General features: G+C 49.0%; 8 protein-coding genes across 8 annotated transcripts; 5 read left to right on the top strand and 3 right to left on the bottom strand.

The window, feature by feature from the left end:
* Positions 1-768: 768 nt before the first annotated feature.
* ALT_4939 (uncharacterized protein) lies at positions 769-2,103 on the top strand (the record flags this gene model as incomplete). The annotated part of the gene is made up of 1 exon (XM_033558952.2): positions 769-2,103. The coding sequence occupies one exon, from the start codon at positions 769-771 to the stop codon at positions 2,101-2,103; it is 1,335 nt and encodes a 444-aa protein (XP_033414843.2).
* A 366-nt stretch (positions 2,104-2,469) lies between these two features.
* On the top strand, positions 2,470-2,673 carry ALT_4938 (uncharacterized protein; the record flags this gene model as incomplete). Its single annotated transcript, XM_089599832.1, has 1 exon — positions 2,470-2,673. The coding sequence occupies one exon, from the start codon at positions 2,470-2,472 to the stop codon at positions 2,671-2,673; it is 204 nt and encodes a 67-aa protein (XP_089455709.1).
* A 194-nt stretch (positions 2,674-2,867) lies between these two features.
* Positions 2,868-5,222, bottom strand: ALT_4937 (anoctamin family protein; the record flags this gene model as incomplete). Its single annotated transcript, XM_033558953.2, has 4 exons — positions 2,868-4,517; positions 4,563-4,851; positions 4,900-5,053; positions 5,126-5,222. The coding sequence occupies 4 exons, from the start codon at positions 5,220-5,222 to the stop codon at positions 2,868-2,870; spliced, it is 2,190 nt and encodes a 729-aa protein (XP_033414844.2).
* A 1,402-nt stretch (positions 5,223-6,624) lies between these two features.
* ALT_4936 (vacuolar cation/proton exchanger 2) lies at positions 6,625-12,148 on the top strand (the record flags this gene model as incomplete). Its single annotated transcript, XM_089599831.1, has 9 exons — positions 6,625-6,857; positions 9,600-10,040; positions 10,156-10,171; positions 10,218-10,325; positions 10,375-10,446; positions 10,502-10,579; positions 10,629-11,793; positions 11,842-12,028; positions 12,082-12,148. 9 exons carry the CDS (start codon positions 6,625-6,627, stop codon positions 12,146-12,148), a joined length of 2,367 nt encoding a protein of 788 aa, XP_089455708.1.
* A 1,467-nt stretch (positions 12,149-13,615) lies between these two features.
* Positions 13,616-14,442, top strand: ALT_4935 (WW domain protein; the record flags this gene model as incomplete). Its single annotated transcript, XM_033558955.2, has 2 exons — positions 13,616-14,261; positions 14,321-14,442. 2 exons carry the CDS (start codon positions 13,616-13,618, stop codon positions 14,440-14,442), a joined length of 768 nt encoding a protein of 255 aa, XP_033414846.2.
* A 716-nt stretch (positions 14,443-15,158) lies between these two features.
* Positions 15,159-15,968, bottom strand: ALT_4934 (class I SAM-dependent methyltransferase; the record flags this gene model as incomplete). The annotated part of the gene is made up of 1 exon (XM_033558957.2): positions 15,159-15,968. The coding sequence occupies one exon, from the start codon at positions 15,966-15,968 to the stop codon at positions 15,159-15,161; it is 810 nt and encodes a 269-aa protein (XP_033414848.2).
* A 162-nt stretch (positions 15,969-16,130) lies between these two features.
* On the bottom strand, positions 16,131-17,454 carry ALT_4933 (Zn(II)2Cys6 transcription factor domain-containing protein; the record flags this gene model as incomplete). Its single annotated transcript, XM_033558958.2, has 2 exons — positions 16,131-16,685; positions 16,732-17,454. 2 exons carry the CDS (start codon positions 17,452-17,454, stop codon positions 16,131-16,133), a joined length of 1,278 nt encoding a protein of 425 aa, XP_033414849.2.
* A 2,315-nt stretch (positions 17,455-19,769) lies between these two features.
* Positions 19,770-21,124, top strand: ALT_4932 (terpene synthase family protein; the record flags this gene model as incomplete). Its single annotated transcript, XM_033558959.2, has 4 exons — positions 19,770-20,301; positions 20,359-20,378; positions 20,431-20,654; positions 20,701-21,124. 4 exons carry the CDS (start codon positions 19,770-19,772, stop codon positions 21,122-21,124), a joined length of 1,200 nt encoding a protein of 399 aa, XP_033414850.2.
* Between the last annotated feature and the right edge of the window lie 364 nt (positions 21,125-21,488).

Raw genomic sequence — 21,488 nt, 5'->3', positions numbered from 1 at the left:
GTAGTTGATTGTTATAATTTCCTGTACTTCCCAATTCCCGCATTACAATTATTTATATTCACTACTTACATGGCTTACCTAGTTCCACATACCATCTTTTATCTCATTCACTGTTCTCACAGCTTACTTTATGTTATTCCCTTTGTCTGATTCACAGCCCAGCACTGCTATTATCACCTACTTAATAAAAGATAAAAGTCACTTTATCTTCTTCACATATTGCAATATAACTTCTTCCTCACAACCATCCTCTCCCACATGTCTTATTTACCCACTGAATCACCGCCAAAATCATCACTAGATAAGATTATTGAGTCACCATTGAATATCTTTCCAACACACACTTTCTAGCAGCTGTGACTGTATCACTCTCTTTTCCTGCAAACTGAGCCTCGTTGTCTACACCACTGAAATACTCCCAAGTCTCAGAACACCCCTAAGACGCCGATGCATCCAAGATTGTCACTTAAGCTCAAGCCGCCGCCAGACGATCTGTCTGACCAAACACATCCCACTACAGCTGGCAAGACAATAGAATCTCTGATGCACTTTCTGGAAAACCCAGCACCACAATCACCATCCACACTGTCAGGGCACTCAGAATCATCAGAACATTTACAAACTGAACAGCTACCTCCGGTGACCTCCGCAGACATTGATCAACCACCTACCACAGATACTCACGCAAAGTTGGCCAAGTGGTTAGAAAACAGTCCATCTAAAAAGCTTTGCATGACAACCACCCCAACACCCTCACCAGAAGACACCATGGCCATGGGTCACACACCCAAGAAGAAAAGCAGTGATCCTGATATGCTCATGGCTGTTGAAAAACAGGTTAAAGCAGCACAGCAGGTCGCACAAGGCTTAACTTACACCCCTTTCCTCTTCATGCCTGAGAAGTATCGTATAGCAGATGTTGAGCTTGCAAAGATCACAACTGCCCCACCCGCAGTCCCAAAGTTTCCGGATGTTGATGTACCAATGCCAGTAGTTGGTTTGGTCATGGACCAACCGCATTCATACTCTGAAGGATTGGATGTTTTCTGGAAGATCGCATACACACCGGCATACCTGAAGTATAAAACCACCTCTCCATTCTTTGAGCTCTGTAACTCAACTGGCAAGACCATGTCAGCCGACGATTGCCATCTGCTCCCACCATTTGATGAAAAGGTTGAAAGGCTACGGATGGCGCGGAACGCATTTCAAGATCAATTATCACAGATTGAGAAGGCGCACACAGAATATGGAGTCTTAATGGCAAAATTCCGAGTTGCACACCGCGCCTGGGAAGTCTCTATACTGGAGGAATACCAGATCAAGAATTCCATTATGACTGATATCCGCAGATGGAAAAGGGAGGAGGACCGCAAAGATGATGATGGTGAATACGATACCTTCTTCTTCGGAAACCTCAAGATGCCCGACGACCTCCATGTTTATCCAAGTCAATGGAACAAGGCCAGAGGACCACCGCTGCCAAGTTGGATTCCCCAGCAAATGTCAGACCTTCGCACAGCCATTCAAAAAGTCGACAAAGCAATTCAAGACCTCGTCAAACCAGAGCCGCAGACACGTTCAACAACTGCTGCCCAGGGTACAAAGCGTTTCTTTTTCGAGCTTTCCGATGACGATGAGGAAGATACCGAGGATATTGACATGCCAAGCGACTTGGCCAAGTACAGAGATTGGGCAGCTGACCGTCATGCGACATGGGACGCTGCTGGATTGCCGACACAAGGTGAAGACGTGCTGGCCAAATACAACTTACTGGATGAAGTCCCGCTCGACAGGAAGAACTGGCCGGCATCACTTAAGGGACTAGGTATAACAGCAATGCGTATCAACGAGGACACTACACGCCACCCTTGGGGAAAACCTGCCTTGGCATTACAGCGAACACTCAAAAAGGCGAAGGGATATGATAAGAACACCATGTTTACGGACTTGGCCAGAAAGGCGCTGAGATGGGTGGAAGATACATACTTTAGCTTCACATATGATGATCGTGCTGCTTTGTCCAGCAGCAGTGTTGTTGACTGGAAGCTATCAGGCAAAGCAAGGAAATATGTTTCGCAGTTATTGCAGGACCTGGATTAGTCGCTGATTTGCCACTGCGACGCGTACACCTGTGGCCTGCTCAGTCTATGAAGCCACACTGATGATCCATGTGATGTTGTCTTTCGACGTTCAATCAACGATCTGTGACATGCTCTTATTTTACCAGCGCTGGCTAACATTGCTTTCCAATGTAGCTAAACGCTTTTCTTTTTTTCCAGAGCTTTTGTTTTTCTTTTAGCACAGGGGGATATTGTTGTATGGCCGTTATCACATGCCATCCTCTCATACTTATTCTTGTATGTTAGTGCTAGGCTAGCTGGAGAATCAACTATCACCTTCCCCATTATACAAGCCCATGCACATAAGGTGCATACCAAAAGTGGACGCATCAACCATGAACAGGCAATGATCCTTCTCTTCTCACCTGCCCTCGCAAACGGAGTGGAAGGTCTCGTTCGCACCATGGAACCCATTGGCGAATGTGGTGGTGACGTTGATGTTGATGTTGAGGCCAATGCTGTGGATATGGCATTGTTGGATTCCGAACAGAATGGGATCAAGGGAAAGGAACAGGATCTGGACCTGGACCTGAGAATCAGGACATGCTAGCGTGCAAGACATGGCTCTACGGGTCTACTGGATTAAGCTCTCTTGGCGTCGCCTTATAGGGCTGAACAGCCGGAACTATTCTCCCACAGGTTGAGCTACACCGTGGAATATCTCTAGAGATCCACATAATGCTATTTATATAATCGTAGAACTTCTCTGGATAAGATGATCAGAGATACTAAGTACACTGTAGGCTACTCTCTCTTCTTCTCCTCTCCACTCAACGCTTTAATCAACTTCACACCCACCTCCTCCGCTGTCCAGCGCTGTCCTTCCCAGAATTCCGCCTCCCGTTCACTCGCATACGCTGTCTCCTTATGGAGCATTGCCGACTTGGTTTCTACCGCGTCCGTCGGGGACGAGTCCGTCGAGGAGCTATACACATCCACATGGTCATTGAACCGCACCCGCGGCTTCCCGTTCCCATGTGTCCTCCTGGCACAGAACCTCTCCAGGTAAGACTTGCGCACGGCGTAGCGCTTGGCAGCTTCACGGCGGAGCGTCCCCGAGCCGAGCTTCTGGAGTCCCGTGCGTACGACAAAGCGAGCCGCAAGGTATACCTGTTGAGCAATGAACAGTACTAGCAGCAGCGAGGACATGTGGACCTCCTTCATACCGTCGCGGTAGAGATAGACGATACTTGCCGTCGAGAGGGTGCCGAGCCATGTCAGGAACTCCAGGCCCTGGAGGGACGGGCCGATGGAGTCCGCACGGATTGGCGGCGGCCGCTGGCATTCGAGGGTGAGCTTGAAGAAGTCGCCGCGTAGCTCGAGCCAGTTGTTGATGAGGAAAAGCAGCGGGACGAGCGGCCAGGCGGTGCCAAAGAGGGCGAGATACCCGTACTGCACGCACATCTCGAGCGTGTCTTCATGGACGTTGTACTCGCCTGCTTCGGCTTCGTTGCGGACCCGTGTGAGGAATGCTGCCTCTGAGGGTGAATCGATCAGAAGAAGGTCGGTCATTTTGGAGTGTCGGCGTGGGCGGCCGGATTGCGTTTTCTGGAGGCGGTAGTCACGCCATTTTCTCAAGAGGACCTTTTTCACGTACGGGAGGATGACCTCCTCGCCGAAACTTAGGACTTGGCCCGTTACGGAAAGGTAGATTACTTCTTGCTGGAATCGGGAGGTGTCCACCTGGAACTCGGTCGATATAGATGATTGAAGGCTCCTGACGTGAAAGATGTCCAGGTAAGGGATTATCTTCGCCCCAAACGGTACGTAGACGAACGCAGTCAAGAGAGTAGGTAGGAACGCGGTAATAAAGTTCATCACGAATGTCTTCGCAGTCTGCGCGAGATCATACTGATCTTGGGTGCGATAATTCTCATACTCCGTCAGTTGAGTGGCAATCTCCGTCAGCTTCGACGTTATTGTCGGCAGCGAGAGAGAAAACAGCACGGTCGGAAGAAACTCTAGATACCCTTTGAGCGGGCCCACGTAAACCTCCGAGATGAAAACTTCGAGGGCAAAGGTGACGACAATTAAGCTGCCGAGCGCTACAGCGGCAACCGTGGCGAAGGGGATGAGCAGGAGCTGGCGCAGAAGCTGCTTTCGCATGGAGAACACGCGGACTGTTTCCCCTGTGATAGGGTCCTGCACCTCCTTATCCCAGACATATTGCGGCCTGTTGACCTTTAGCGCTCCGACGCCTTTGACATTCCATTGCAGGCTCAAGTCTGTCTCGCGGATCTTCCAGTACTCAACGAAAACGATGCACCAAAGACAGTTCACCACTGCGCAGTTGATAGAGTACGGGCCGAAATATGACCAGCAGACGAACCCCCATACGGCTGGGACAACCAGAAATAATGAATAAGAATGGATAAACGCAAAATAAAACGCCGTCTGCAAAGGTCAGCTTTGTCTCTGGTCGTTTATCTGACCACAAACCTTCTCGCCAAACAAGGCACGAATCGCATCCAAATCCTGGTCGGTTAGCGTCACCGATCGACTCATATCACGCAACAGCTCGGCATTAGCAGCCTGATCATGAAGCGGAAACGCAGACGCAATGTTCTTCCATTTTCCTATCCTTGGGGTGATGCCAGCACCACCCAGGTGTCTCTGCCAGGTTACAGCATGGTAGACCGATCGGAGTTCTTCAGCGGGTGTTTCGGCCTCGGCGTAATCGCTTGCAACAGGGAGTTCATGGACGATTCCATACAACCAGTCTTTTACTCTGGTAAAGTTAGTCGGTGAAGATGGTAATGTCTAGACGGGGAGGTACCTCGACTCGTAAATCATATGTCCCAAGTAGTCCCGGGGAACCCGGATGCAGACCAGCAACGAAGAGCCATAACCATGTCTGACTTGGATTTGGAGTTGTGCTGCTTTGAGATCATGGATCAAATTTTGGAACTCCTCGATTGCTCGAGATGAGTCTGCAGGTTAGTCCCAGTGCGTTAGTGCATTCACAAAGGATAAAGAGATGTACGAGGAGTTGCAGTACGAACCGACTTCTTCGAACTGATAGTGGATCACCCAATCGGCACCAAGATTGTCAAACTCCGTGCTCTCAAACCGATGATTGTGGAAGAAAAGAAGAGCCATGTTATGAGGAAATGGGGAGGAAGAAGCGGTGTGTGGACGGTGGAGAGGAGAAGGAAGCGCTTCGAGGCGTGTTAGTCAATGGACTTTATTAAGAACCATCCACCATGCTGCATTTAACTAGTTTGAAGATATTCCTGGTAAACATTACTAACAGTACATGGATGAATTCGGTCAGATTGTCCCATGTGCGTGCCAGGATGAACCCAGTGACTCAATTAGCCATAACTCATAAATACAGAGGCCTAATCAGCATAGTCCACTTCAACCCTGATCCATGCTTTGATACTGACTCGTCAATGGACATTCCCGTTGTTTTCCTAGTGGATCTCAGTTTAGGCATCACCATTCTCCAACAAACCGACGGTCCGCAAAGCGCCAGCCCTACAGGGCGCATACTAAGCTTTGTTTTGTCGAAGTTAGTGACTTGGCAGGTGGTACAACCGATGGTAGCCCGTAGGCTGGAGAATGCTATGCCAGGAACCACATGGTCCTTTTCGATCAGTAGGTACACCTGACAGTTGAAATCCTCAACTTACATCTCATAGACTATTGAAGGAAGCTTCTTCCACAGTCGCCAGCAGGTGTGGCACATGAACATGATCCCTCCGGTTACTACGATTCCCGCCCCTACCGTTAGGTGGGTTCGGGTACTGTATGATCAACATCAGCCTTACCGAGGGTCTTGCCTGATGTTTCAGTATTCACAGATACTTACATTATGCTATGGGTTATTGCCATGACGACACCAGGGACTGATGGGTGGTTTTGACCTAACTTGCTATCTACTCCGTCCTCTGCGGTAGTTATATAGTTGTGTTCTGGCGTACATTCTTGCTCTTCCTTGCCCAGACTACTCAACTTTGGACTCTGCAGACTTCTTATGTAAGTTGTTCCATGATGTCTATCTAGGTAAATCTACGTACAGTATTACGATACATCTAGAGATGACCATAACTGGCCCTAGAAATGCTGCTGCCTGCGCCAAACGAATTAAAGGGTGGGTAATCTCCATACCATAAAATACGCGGAACCGGCCTGAACCCCTCATTTTTTTTTATATCATCGCGTAAGTTATTCCGTATCAGAGCCGTAAAACACCAGACTGTCTCGGTCTGTGAAGCCGAACAGCCAATCATCGCCGTCGACGACCAGTGATAATCTATAGCAGCAAGGGCCAGGATGAGGCAAGGCATCCATTTCCAATTGAGTTATGGATAAAACATTTCTATTTTCTCCACGTCAAATGAATAAACAAGGCCCATCAGTGGCGACAGCCGCAGCCGAAGCATAAATTCGCCCATCGTCCAATGTGGTTGTTCTTGAGAAATTGAGCTCTAGGGCATCCGAGAGGGACAGCACCTTCCAACATTCCTATCTATCAACCTGAGCCAAATACCTCGTCATGCTCAACTGCATTACCAACACCATCAATGTCCACCAGCTCCTCTCGACCTCCCTTGATCTCATGGCACGCAGAGTATTCCCCGGCCAGAACCTGGCCTTTGGATTAAGCCTGTTCCTCTTCACGTTCATGTTTCTCCCGACGCTGGTGATGCTCTTGGCCGTCGTCGTGTTCTTTGCGTTCTACTATCCGCGGCTAGGGAAGACGACGGCTGTTCACAAGGATGACTATGAGTGAGGAATATTCGACCGGCTAGAGTTGGTGAGTAGTCTTGCAAGTATGAGTACACGGGTGGGGTACTGACGGGGCTGGAAGTATGATTCACGATACACGACGCATTTGGGCTGGAGTTATAATGGGCTATTGGAGTTTCGGAGTCGGTCTTTGCGATAACCAAGTCCCTATTATAACAGTCTTACTACCGCGCACAGTGATCTCTCGCCTTGACTGCGGATGATATCGCGTGGAAGAACAGGGATGCAGCCACTCATGGCTGTTATGAGATCGAAAAGCATTATCTTCATGGATCTGGTGCGAGGCATCAACGCTTGAACCACGACGACATCAAGGCCGCCAAGGAGCCAATAGTTGTTGTAAGGTCTGCCACAGCACTACCCTGGCACCTCGTGTATGGTTAGCACAGCGGAGATTACATGGATCTCAGAACATACATGGCAATCACGATAGTTGGTGATAATGCACATTTAGCGTCATGAGGAAAGCTTGAAAATCCAGCTCCAGTTGTGACCGCCATGTCAACGATTGGACATACTGGCGAAGTTGATTTGTACAAGACTTGAAAAAGATAAGATGTCACCTGAAGATCTGAGTCGACTCCGTTGACCCAGAGGTCTATGTGTGGCCCGCGGTGACATTGACTGTGGCTTGCAGTAGACAAGACGGTCAAGCAGCAAATTGTGCTCTTGAATCACATTGACACTTTAACTAGTTTTCAGATTCTGTTTTAGAGATACCTTTCGGCAGTTTCTCACTTTGTAAGACAATTGAAACCGAGAATTTGGAACAGTGACGCACACGGTTGTCGTTCGGGTTGCCGTTCAATTGTCTTGTAGCGCGTGCCGATGTAGCTGTTGATAGGGATTTGCTTAAGCCCCGTACAGAAGTTCAGGTCTCTGAGATGGTTTACAGATATGGTCGGCTATCAGATGGCTTATTATACCTTGACCTTGCGTCCGCTAATAACTTATTGTCGAATGACCCAATATTGCAAAAGAGAAGATGAAGGCGCAGTAAGAGACAGACACCAGCAGAGCACCCCCCTTCTTGGTTGTATGTCACATAACCTTGGTCTTAGGTGCTACAACGTTCAATATGCAGTATGAGGTCCAAAAAAAGTTGTTTATGATTTTGATCATGTGCTGTGTCTCGGAAATGATATTTCTATTTATGCCTGTGAGCACTCATGCCTACGGTATCTGCTCATTGCCATATGCACCTGGCGCTCTATTGCGAAATCGTATATATTAGCTCCGGCCAATGCCCTTCAGCTGAGGAAAGGCCTTGACATGACGTCTAATTTAGACTAGGTCATTTGCAGAAAGGACTAAGGCTGTACCCAAGTAGCAGAACACTGATAGAGACATATTTCTGCCTCAAGCATGATTGATGTGGCAATGTTCTATTTCGGGCTTCAGCCACATGGGCGCAGTAGTGGAGATCATGTGACACATCTTCGAGGATCCTTCCCTACTTCCGTAACCACTGGTACTATCTCTCTTGGCTAGTGTGGCCACTGAACTGGCCCGTTCAGACTGTGTCCATGACGGGAAATGTCCGACTGATCGATCGTCAGAATATCAAAGCATTCAACTCATTAAATTCATCTTATGATGTCTTTTTCTGTATCACTTCGTTAATAGCCATTGTTTATGCGTTGGTTTGAATTACGTATGCTCGATTTTGAGTGACGTATGTTGTTGCGCAAGGACGTGGCTTGCCCCTTTCGGTGCTGGACACAGACGCGGAAAATCTTACCACCGAGACGGAGAAATTCACCCCTGACATTGGCTCAGCCAATCACAACCGGAAGGCTGTATCTTAGCCTGAGAACCTATGGAAATCATTGGGCACCAGCCTTATGAGGATTTTGGGATCCACTCAACACCCTCAACGCGCATTCCTGGGAGCTTGGAACCATGATTCAGTGTCACCTGCGGTTGACCAAATTAGATGTATTCATCTCGAAAATGGGAACGACGTCTTCTAAATAATGGCGCGAAAGGAAAAATCTACTCCAGTTGCGAGCGGTACTTAGAATATGAGGGGATTACAGAGACATGTTACTTGAGTAGGACAGCAGCTAAAGATGACTTCAGATGACATTCAACGTGTTACCTACGGAGTACAGCTACAGCCACCATACCTGTCGTAGACAAGTAGAAAAGTGAAGCGTGATTGATAACAAAGATGAGGCGGAGCGATAGGCTAGTGGTGGTTCTAATGTGACTTTTGTGCCTTGTCATAGGCTGTTGGGGAGCCCACTTTGTCCCAGGACAAATGATGATCACCTCAGGCTTGGCAAGCATCATCGGCGTCGCCAAGTGCCAAGCTACTCCATATAACGCCTCGTTTCTCCTTTCTCTTGCTGAGACTTTAGTCACTCGCTGCAAGCCCAGCTTCTCTTTCCGAAGCTTGATTTGCTTCTTTTTATTCTCTCAAAGCGCTTTTGAGCATAGGCTTGTTGTTGCCTTCCATAGCGATTTATCTACAGTTTTTCTCCTGAAATACATGCGTAAGTGCCCCTGGCCTTCCCCTTCCTCCACGGTCGTTTCCTCCAGCATAACATGATTTCTTTACATTTGCATGGCTCCTTTTTCTTCCTCGAAATTGCGCTGTTTCAGAACTGTGTAAATAGTGCGCAAAGACACAATTCTGTCAACTTCAAACTGACACATTCTCTCCTTGCATACAGACCGGATTCAATCGTGGGCGAAAGCTCACGCGTCCCACCGCAGCTCAGCTCCCCAAGACCTTTCCAAACAACCAACCAACGAGGCCCAGGTCTCGGAGACCGCAGAACCTCGACATAATGGTCAAGTGAAGGAGCAGTCCGGGGACCTGGAAGGTCCACAGTTCAACACCCAAGATGAACAAACCAAAAGCAAACAAGGACTTGTTGTCCGCATGAAACATGGCATCGTCCGTTTTGGAAGACATACCAAGGAAGTTTTGTTCCATAGCTGGGTCAATGTCCTGCTGGTCTTCGTGCCCGTCGGTATCGCCGTCGAAGCGATAGGATTAAATCCGGCGGTGATTTTTGCGATGAATGCGGTTGCCATCATCCCTTTGGCCGGTATACTGAGCCACGCAACTGAGTGTGTTGCCAGCCGTCTAGGAGATACGGTCGGAGCGCTCATCAACGTTACATTCGGAAATGCTGTGGAGTTGATTATCTTGTGAGTTGCGATACACCACTTTTTGGCGGGTTAGAACTAACATCTTTTAGCATGTAAGTTTCCATTAACACCTTTTTTGCCTCTCAACCGTAAATAACTTGATTTACCCGACCAGCATTGCACTTGTCAAGGTACACCCCTTTCAAGCCTATCTGATGATCTAGCTAACAACTGCAGAATGAGATAAGGATCGTACAGGCCTCCCTGCTAGGCTCCATCCTAGCTAATCTATTGTTGATTCTGGGAATGTCCTTCCTTCTGGGAGGTCTCCGCTTTCAGGAACAGGTAGGTTACTTCTGAGCGCAATATCAAGCCCCGTGCTGATTGTCTCTAGATCTATAACAGCACAGTTACTCAGATGAGCGCATGCCTCCTAAGTTTGAGTGTCACCAGTCTTCTTCTACCTGTCAGTATTTCGCTGAATCTACTACACATAAACATGCTGATTATGATATGACTAGACTGCATTCCATGCATCTTGGTCGAACAGTGCATCGGCCGACAGAAACACTCTGAAAGTTAGCCGAGGAACCAGTGTGGTAAGCATTGCTCTGATCAGCATATATCTATGATTCTCATATTGTGCAGGTGCTGCTCCTCGTGTATATTCTCTATATCATCTTTCAACTCAAGTCTCACTCCTATCTTTACGCGAGCATCCCACAGCGTATCATTGACGAAGAGTCTCATCCAGGTGTCCTGGCGGAGTTTATGAACAGCTCTTCCGATTCATCCAGCAGCTCGTCTGATGATTCCGATGACACCACGACGTCATGGACAACCGCAAAGCGCATCAAGCGAGCGATGAGACATCGTAGACGTCGAAAGTCCAGCACCAGCTCCAACCATACTGCCTCTGGCACTCTTAGCAAGAAGCATTCTGGCGATTCAGCCCGTCCAGGGCTGAATGAGAAGAGTGGCTCTACCGAGGGACCAACTTCCAACCATTCAATCGCCATTGATTTTGCGGACGATGGTCACTACGAAGCAGATGATGATAAGCGAATCAACGAGCCTCGCTCGGTTGATTTCGGTTCGCGGTCAATTGGCGATCAGGAAACATCCAAAAAGGACCGCAAAGCGAAGAAGCGAACAAGCAAAAAGCACAAAGCCCGCAAGGAAGACAATGTCAACACCTTGGGCACTGATGCATCGATGCAGCGGCCGTCCCTGCCGTCTCCTCTGTCTGTGCCTGGTCCTGATGGCATCAACTCGCCTCAGCCGGCTGATGTTGCTGCCGCCCTCCCGAAGAGAAAATCTCCATTTCGCCCCGCAATCCCATCTTTACTATCCAATACTGTGTTTTCAAACACTGCCGCTTCGAACAACCTTACCCAGTCTGCTCCAGGAGATCCTGGTCTTCGACGCACGCGGTCTCTTCCTTCTCACATGAATCGTCCTCCCCCAGTTGGAAACGCAGTCCAGTTTGCTAGAGGCGCCGCTCGTATTCCCACTACGGTTGATATCACGGCTGACAATGCTCCTCCTGAACACAAAGAATCCGAGATATCACGCACGGCTGCCGTGGTCATGTTACTGGTGTCAACTGCGCTTGTCGCCGTTTGTGCCGAGTTCCTAGTGGACGCCATCCCAGAAATGATTGAAAGCTCATCGGTCAGCGAGGCTTTTATTGGTCTGATCATCCTGCCCATTGTCGGTAATGCTGCAGAACACGTTACCGCCGTCAGTGTGGCCACCAAGAATAAGATGGATTTGTCCATTGGCGTGTCAGTGGGAAGCAGTATTCAAATTGGTGAGTCTAGCAATATGTCTATGATTTCCGTTTTCTGACAGGTCCTAGCGATTTTCGTTACGCCCCTGGTGGTCATTCTAGGCTGGTGCATGGACAAGGACATGTCTCTGTACTTTACCCTGTTCGAAACCATCTGCTTGTTTGTGACTGCTTTTGTGGTCAACTTTCTAGTTCTAGATGGTCGAAGCAATTACCTTGAGGGAGCGCTGCTTATTGCCGCCTATGTCATCATCAGGTAGGTCATTGCCATTCCTAAAGAAAATGGGCTTATTACTGATTGTACTTCAGTGTTGCGGCCTTCTTCTATCCTGGAAGTGACCAATCTGCCGATATTGCGAGCCCTGGCTCGAGTTGACCGGATTTGCAATGAACCTCGGTGCAGATACGATTCTGCAAACCATCACCGCATGATATATGAGCTTTAGTATCATGACTGATTCCACCTGATATGATCCAGTATGGGTAATACCAGTACAAGTTGAAGCGTCAACTCGCTGCATACTGGCTGGACAACGGTTACGAGTCCCAAATTTATTTACTTAATTGGAATGTCTTCTGGCATCTTTCATTCGTTCGTATATCGCTCACTGCTCATCGTAAACTCTACAAAATCTACTCTAGGCCAGTTTGCGACGCTGAAGCCTAGAATATCAACGCCATCAATGCCCATGACCAGGTCCTGTATGACCCCTATATCGTTTATCTCAAAGGAACAACTTCTTAGCCCCACATCCATCCCTGAACGAAGCGCAGAGGAGCATCTTCCGTCAGGAACATTCCGGAAACTCCAGGACCAGAGTGGGTATCGATAAATGGGTAAATAACAAGAGGGGCCTGTGGCTGGACACCGAGTTCAATCGCAGTGCAGCACAAGGACCACAGTCACAGCCACTCATTATGACACACGTGGCTTGTTCGAAAATACCTCACTCAGTGTCATGCATCCTTATCCACTACGGAGTAGTATCTACTCTGTCATCAGGCTGCCAAACTAGAAAGACAGCGTTTCTGCCTGATTCTTTGTCCAAGGGCAAGGGGCTATGTGGCTCGTTAAGGCTGAACCCGAACCGGTGTGGCTGGTGGCTAGTAAGAGTCCAGGGGTATCCGATTGGGTGTGGATCGTGGGTGTGTCTCGAGAGCTCCACATACCAGCCTTGATGTGGCGCACTGGCGTTGAAGAGAGGGACTGTGGATGTTGTCACTTGTCAGGTGTTTTGGTTCCTGTATTGCTGGTGGACAAGTCATATGCTTAGTGTGGTGTTCGTGATAGGAGAAATGGTCGGGTGTCGTGCAGGATGCCGCGGGAGTTGAGCGGTTGGTTGTTGATCTACAAGAAAAAATTGTACATCGTGTTAGCTGTCTGTAAAGGAATGAAAGTGGATTGGGGATAATATTAGCTGTTCTTATGGCTAGGGAGTTAGGGGTAGTCACCGATATACTCCGTACTAGGTAGAGATTGTTGATGTTGATGTTCCATTGTCAAACAGAATGTATCTGCCTAATTGCTGCACTATCGACTGTCCCCATCGAAAGTAATAGCCCGGTGGATACACGTCTTAGTGTCGACTATCTGCTTCGAATTGATGCATCCGGAACGGCTGTACGCGCCGAGTGTATACAAATCACTCAAACTCAGTGATGGTAATTGTAATTCGGAGCGTAGGTGTTAGGAGTATGAAGCATGCGTGCATAGACTGTGTCCCCTCCCCTCCTCAGGACCACATAAAAGGCTCGACGCTGCTCAACTCGCCGTTTTTACTTTCTTTCCCTCCCTGAACTTACCTTGACTACCACATACTACTACATATAAATTGCGAGCAACATGTCCTACTACGGAGAAAGAGATACTTACTACGGCGGCCCGCCTCAACCCACGTACGGCCGTCCTCCTTATGACCGTCCCCCCTACGAGCAACAGCAACACCAACAACCATCCTACAACCGCCCTCCCTACGACATGCCACCACAGAACTCACCCTCGTACGACCGCCCTCCCTACGAGCGGCCCCCCTACGAGCGTCCTCCTCCCGAGCGCTCCCCCTCCTCCTTCGATCCATCCCGCCCCCGCTACGAGGGACCACCCTACAACAGCTCCTCGCCCGCTCCCTCCGCCCGTCCGCCCCAAAACCCCCCACCACCCCTCCCCATCGGCTGGGTCCAAGAATGGGAACCCAGTCTCCGCCGCGCATACTTCGTCGAGACGGCAACAGGCCGCTCGCAGTGGGAGACACCTATGCAGGACTCCGAGCATGCGAGGGGACTAGGCGGGCCCCCGCCTGAGTCGGCGGGCTACTATGCTTCTCCCCCTCCGCCGCCGCCGCAGGACGGAGGCTACTACCCCCCTGCCGGGCAGTATCCGCCTCCGGAAGAGAAGAAGAAGTCCAGCGGGGTGGGGAAGATCATTGCGGGGGGTGTGGCGGGTGTAGCGCTCGGTGCGGCTGGTATGGCATTGTGGGAACATGAGAAGCGTGAGTTTTGCTTTGCTGCCAGTGGGTTTATGTGATAGGTTGCTGACTGACTTGTATAGGTGAGGATGAAGAGGAGGAGGAGCTCAAGGAGCGGGTGGAGAGGTTGGAGGAGGAGCAGTACCGTTCTGGCTCGAGTTCGGATCATGAGCGGGCTCACTCGCCTGATTTGGATGACTGGTAGTGGTATGGGTGAGGATCAGACGCACTGCTGCTGATTTTCGATGGTTTTTTGTATGCTTGCGAGCAAGGTCTCCGAGTAATTGGTCATCGGTGGTGTTTATTTTGTTTGAGCGGAGAATTATCTCAAATTTAAGCAAGGCGGTGATGTCATAGCAGTAGTACCACATGCTCCGCGGGATCAATCACTCTTGAACAATCTCTATCGGCCCATCCAAAGTACATTCATCCTAGAAAGATACTCAAAATGCCAAAATATGTGAGTTAATTTGAATTGTGTCCAAGATTTTCCAGGTAACCCAAGCAGAGCCTTGTCATTCAATACGACAGTGTCGAAGCATGGCAGAAACACAATGGCGAGATTGAACGAATGTATGTACAATCAGCGATCGCGTCTGAATTTGCAACTGATACGGGTGACAGTACGAAGGACGGGTTCGCAGCAAAAGGGGCAGATAAGTTCACGTTTTTAATTTCGACGAGAAGTCTCCCTCCTATACATACTACTTCGTATGGTTTTCTGTTTTGCTGCGATGTTGGAGATATTGCTGACTGGGGCTCAAGATTCGTTGTACCCGATAATGTTACCCTGGAGGAATTGAAGGAAGTGCAGTTCCCAGAGGGTGTCTCCGTGCAGTTACATCAGGAATCTTAAACTATTATTGTCATACTACCACTTGTTCATGGTCGTGTCGATGATGATGCTAGATTATTTCCAGATTATTTCCAGCATAGAATTTCCCCATGGAATAACCCAAACCAAGCTTGATCGTTCTTGACAAAGTCCCTCCATCCATTCGCGATCCTTTCCAACTCCTCCTTCGTCGCATATCCCTCCTCCACAGCCATCTTCGAAAACCCACTCGATCTCATCCTCGCTTCCATTGATCCACCCCAGTACTCCCTTTCCTCAGGACTACTGAAGCACCATGCCCCAGCACTTTTCTTGATTCTCGTCCTTTTAAACCCGGCTTCCTCTGCCCAAACATGGATATACCGGCCGGGATGCGGATTGCCCCCCTTCGCTTTACCCATACGACCTGTAACCTCTTTCCATCCGTCGATTCCCGCGTTGTCAGGGTACCACGTCATTGATGCCGACTCCCTTGCCGCAACAATCCCACCGTCACTCTTCGCAACCCGGCGCATTTCCCGTAGTGCACGTACTGGGTCCGCGATGTGCTGTAACACCTGGTGAACATGGACGATGTCGAAGGTGTCGTCCGGAAAGTCAAGTGAGTGGATGTCCCCGACGCGAAAGTCGATGTTTGTGATTCCCTGTGCGGAGGCGAGGGATCGGGCTGCGTCTAGCGGGTCTGCGACGTACTCGATCCCCGTGACGTGGCCTTGGGGGACGAGCCGCGCAAAGTCGACACTGATGCTGCCAGGGCCGCAGCCTATATCAAGGATTTTCATGCTCGGTTTGATGTAGGGGACGAGGTAGGCGGCAGAGTTGGTTGCGGTGCGCCAGCTGTGGGTTTGGAGCACAGAGGGAGAGTGGTTGGTGATGTAGACGGTTTTGTTAGACATTGTGGTTGTTGGTATGTTCAGAGATTATCAATTGAGTGAGAAGGAGTCTACTTTGTCAAGAAAGGGAGAGTGAAAGAGGGTTTTATGTCGAGCCGTACGATGTTCCAGAGGACACTGCCGATTCCGGCGTTCCGATGGTTGCTCTCGGAGTTCCGTAGGACTTTAACAACCATGGATATGTGCGCAGACTGCGAACAACATCATACCAAACTCGTCCACCCCCCGAACCCATTTTCCGATCCTTTCACGCCGTTCAGCCGACCCAGTCTCGGCTGATCGCCATAACTCGGATATTTCCAGCATCCCATCTTCCCATTCCAGGAGGTGCCGGTCATACTCCTTTTCCCATACTCCTCGGTCTGTGGCTTCCCATAGTACCTTGCTTTGGGGGACATAGACCCCCTTCATCTCGTCAGCCACAAAGTTTGGTAGACCCCGATCCGAATTGTAAACACTGCTGAGCAGGTACATCGCGTAAATGGCGCGACGTTTGGCCGAGACCACGATCCATGATTCCCAATTTGGCCGCATATGAGTTATCTCCGCCGTACACAATAGGCCATTCTGAGCAGTACGAAAGGCAAGCTCCATTAAGGTCATCATGGTTTTATCGGTTACTGCGGATACGTTGCCGAGAGGGCTGAAGTACATCAAGATGGTATAGACAAGGTAGGCTTGGAAGGAACATAGGAGGTCGTAGTCATGTTGACTCGTTGTCTGTACAATCAGTTTAGAATCCATAGGGACCTGAGAGAAAGCTTACCTCACTTGCCAATCTTTCCATCTCAGCCTCCACAGTGCCCATCACCATCGTCTCGCTTCCTGGAGCCGCTTGCTCCCACATTCGGACAAGGCTGTAACAGTTGGCCAGAGCTTGTGGCATCTGATTCGTATGGACTTGCGTTTGATGTATAATTGGTGGGAAACCGCCATCCTTCAGCATATACCGCGGATATGTCTTGAGGACAATGGAGATGTATTGCAACGTAAATGGATGGTAGGCCTTGGGAATCTCATCCCGTCCGAGAGGAGGGAGAAGATACGGTCTCAGCCATCTGTCTCGAATATCTACTGCGTTTAAACTAGGGGTCAAGTCGATATCTGTCAAAACGAGATTGAGGCGTTTGGTCTGTCCGCTGGTTACAGCTCGAGGATGAGAAGACCTGAAAGCCGCAGCTGAACCGGATTCCGGTATCAAAGACACAGGTTCTGGAGCTACAGCAGTATCTGCAAATCCCTGTATACCAAGAAGTGGTGTATAGTCTTCTTCTGCGCCGTTACCGGCACCGGTGACCTCAGTCTCAGGTGCAGCGACGCGCCCCGGCGGATATTGGCAACTGCGACCTTTCGACTTGCATCGCAAACAGATAGGCTTTTCCAGTCCACATCGTACTTTGGATCTGGTGCAATTCTGACATGCCTTTTTCCGCGGAGGTGCTCGCTGTTTCCCTTTGTTGGGATTTGTGCTATATGGGGATGATCTCATTGTTAGTTGATGATGATAGTTGTCGGCTCGATGGTTCGAAATCGGAATCCCGACGGGAGTGGAGTGGGGTTCACGGGAGGCGTAATGGCTTTTCCTGATTCGGACGCCAGAGGGAACGGAGTATTACCGCAATTGATAATCTTGCTTGCATGTCGAGCTTACAGTTCTGGGGCCGGTCCAGTTGGATTCTCCAAACAGGTTGCAGGGCCAGTTGGCTTGCGCATTGCTCTTACTGTTTGGCAGAGAGTGATCACCACAACTCCATGCCTGCTATTGTTGCCCTACTAGTTGCCAGTCTATGCTTGGCTTATGCTACATGCTTTTCTTTTTCTTTTCTAAACTGGAGTTAGGGGCGGGTGCGCACCTTGTATGCATATGTATTGTTTATCACGGACATATTGTGGCTACTTAGTCTGGAAATAACTATCTTCTTCCCCTGAAACACAGCACCTTCTCGCGCAGGGCTACCAAAAGTATACTATGCATGGATACTAGCATAGTAGAGATTTTTATGCCAGTGTAGTAGTCATACCTGAAGACCACTCGCCAGAGATTGCTGTGACCCGCGCCTGCAGGGTGATTAGCATCTTAGCAGCGGAAATACAATAGGTAGTGCAATGCACTAACCACCATATGGTCGAGGTCTGCTGGTCCAACAATTAAGGATGCCCCAGTCCCTGATCCTCCCTCTTGTATGATTCTGTAAAAACGAGCACCGGGTGCAGATCGTTCACAATGTTCTGCCAAGCGGGCTCCGTCTCTAAGCATTTCGAATCCCTATCCATGGGATAGTAGTCCGCAATCAATCCTTCTACTGTTGCCCCCGACCATCGACTTGGTACCCTTGGGGCAGTTCCGAGAACTGCATGTATTTTACTTTGGATATCTTCATGATATACAGCTTCAAGTGCGCGAATAACAGCGGCAGTCCCAATATCGTAGTAGAGAAACGTGCTCGAGGTGAAAATTGCTTCACGACGGCTTGCGGCTAACGTCTTGATGTCAGGGTATCTTCACTTGGAAATGGACAGGGCGAGCCCGTAAGAAGGTGATCCACATATCTGTTAGGTTAGTTCGACCTGCCATTTTGAGATTGGGGCATCATGGGCTTACTCCGCATGGAGATGGGTGGAAAATACGCAGCAAATGTCCGTATCATCCCAGCTAGGTGGCTCCGAGTGGAGCCACCCTTTCTCGTAGCAAAGGCGAATGCCGTTTTATATAGTTAGGAGTGATGAATAGTAAAGCAGTAGTTAAACGGGCCGGCCCATCGTGGTCGTGCGAGGCGTAGAGCCTCCCAGCATGCTGCGTATGAAATTCATTATGTTTGAAGAAACACACAGGTCGGCAATGATAACAGGCACCCACCAGAAGTGGTTTCTGTCCCCGGCCAGGCGCACTTTCCCAGGAGTTTGGTAGATATGAGTCGTAATACGTGATACTGAGCATGGTAGGCACGAACGAAATTGATGAGAGCGGATGGCCCAATGACGAAGGTATGACGGGGTCGAACTGTATGATAGATTCCTTATAACTTCATAGAGTAATGTTTTTGGCTCCTGGAGAGCTAGTATACATGTACGCGTCGCCAGGTCTGACAAACCCAGGTGGTATGGGTCGGCTACGGCTCCTCAACGTAAGTGCATTTCCCATATAGAATCAATATAACCGAAAAATATTAAATTTCCCAACAATCACAAAGTGATGAGATAGTATATGTCTTATGTAGCCTATTTACATGCGCCCAAATAAGCCTGTAGTAAGACTATATATAAGTAAGGTACCTTATAGTTACATTAAATGGCAAAATACATCATGCGAAACTGACCATATAGTGATATAGATAGAATAAGCTATTTTAAGTCTTTTTTTCTCGGTATTTAGATAGAGTATATACATATAATGCTTCTAGCACTAGTACAAACTCATTACTGCATTGTGATTTGTCTTATTTGCGTTTTTATATGTAAACCCTTTTGCGTTGATATAATGCGTTGCATCCAGCTGTAAGTAGGCTGTAGCCGACCCGCACCATTAGGGTGTGGGTCGGCCCGTGGTGACAAGAGGTGACAAGAGGTGTCCAGCTTGTTATCATCCCATGCGTATCACTACATTTGTCATGGCATCCTGAACCAAACACAGAAGGGAACAGTGTAGAATTTCTGTGCCATGGATTGACAAGACACTCTGTGATTATGATTTGACGCCGTTCTTATTATTGATACCGGTACCTGAGCAGCACAATCAGACGATCGCGTTTTGAATAGCGCGTCCGCCCTGACGCGTTCATTTCTGGCTTCCAAGCTCATGGCAACATGTACTCCACTTTGAGTCCCTATATATCATCCTTGAAAGTGAGACACACATCGGTATGGCGGAGAAACAAATACATATCCTCCTTGTGCACGTCGCATAACTCTCGCTACTTTTCGGTATCATACCCGGGTAATAGGAATTGCATTAGAAAGATATTATACGCGTTTGACCCCGTTGAAAACCAATCCGCTGCTTCTGCACGATCCTACTTCTCCTTTCTCAATCCTCAAGCTGTCACGAACTCTCCCGAACTGCGACATGCAAATTGCATTGTTCCGTCTAGTCTGAAAATACCATGGGTTACATCATTCCCTGCCTCGCTGCAGTCCAAGTACTGGACGGAAGCGGAAGAGGCTGCGAGAGATTTGCTACGAGCAATCTTTGTCACGCCGTCACGGAATGTCTCTGAGAAGTACATCGAAGCTGTGATCGACGCGGCTGTCTCATTCACTGTGAATGTTGTCCCAACAGGAAGCGTATCGAGAACGAAAGCTCTGGCGAGGGCTTATACGCTCATCTTCATACATGATGGTAAGTAAAGCCGTCAGTGTACTGTGACGAATCTGACCACTGTTTATAATGCTTCAGATGCTGTTGAGTCGGGAAATGTATGACCCGGCGCCATTCCTATCCAGATGTTTCTGTGCTTATCAATAACAGTTCGATGCAACCATTCCGAATATGTATAACAATAATGAGCGACATTCTCACACCGCATTTGATATGGTAGCCCAGGAAGTCATGTCTGAGGACACTGCGCAAGGCAGGAGATTTCTGGACGGTATGATATCGTGGGGATCCCTGCCACAGGCGATACAACCCAGCAAAGCCTTCCCGACACTCATGAACTACGTGAAGTACCGGATAGAAGATGTGGGGGCTGAGTAGGTTACTCTGATCCTTCGCTACGCTGCGGCTAATTGGTCCCAGCCTCGTCTTTCGCAGCGTGGAATTTGCATCGGATATCTCTGTTACAGATCGCGACGAACAAGCTCTTGAACGCCTGAGTTCCCTCTGCGCGAAACATTGTGCATTATCCAACGATCTATACTCGTATCCTAAGGAAGTCATCGCCGAAAAGAAGAACGGAGAAACTCTTCTTAACGCTGTCAAGGTCGTCCAGGATTTGATGAATGTTTCCTCTTCGTCGGCCAAGTCGATTCTTCGCGGTATTATATTGGATACCGAGCGGCAGATAGGCGAGGAATATGAGTCTCTCGTCAACTCGAAGAGTACGACAACATCGCAACTGGTCTACGCTCGGGGATTGATCATCGCTGTAGCAGGGAACATGTTCTTCTCGGCTACGAGCTATCGTTATGCTAAAGCCGTCGACGGATCTAGGCTAGTGTAAATACTCAATGTTAGAAAGCTTTGCATATCAATGAGATTCACATATTTTTCACTTCGTTAAACCATAGCTTCATCTCTATGGGAACCGCATCTGCGACGAGCCTATGACGAATCGATGATTTTTCTGCCGCAAGCACTGGTAAAGCTCAAGTCAATCACGCATAATGCTGTCACAACCAAGCAGGACACCTGATGGTAAACTGAGCATGTACCTTGGGTATTCAATTCATGGCCTCGCTTCTCGCTTAATTCGCGCTAGGCGAAAACGGCTAGTCCCACAATTGCGGCCCGGCCAGTTTAAATTTCCCGCCTCTCCCCACTCAGCTCTTATCTCCTCCACCCTCTCCTGCTCCACCTCACCTGCC

Source organism: Aspergillus lentulus (genome assembly GCF_001445615.1).
Source record: "Aspergillus lentulus DNA, contig: Alt09, strain: IFM 54703, whole genome shotgun sequence".
NCBI classification, from domain to species: Eukaryota; Fungi; Ascomycota; class Eurotiomycetes; order Eurotiales; family Aspergillaceae; genus Aspergillus; species Aspergillus lentulus.
The sequence above is the reverse complement of the archived record's forward strand: the minus strand, read 5'-3'. Positions and strand labels throughout refer to the sequence as shown.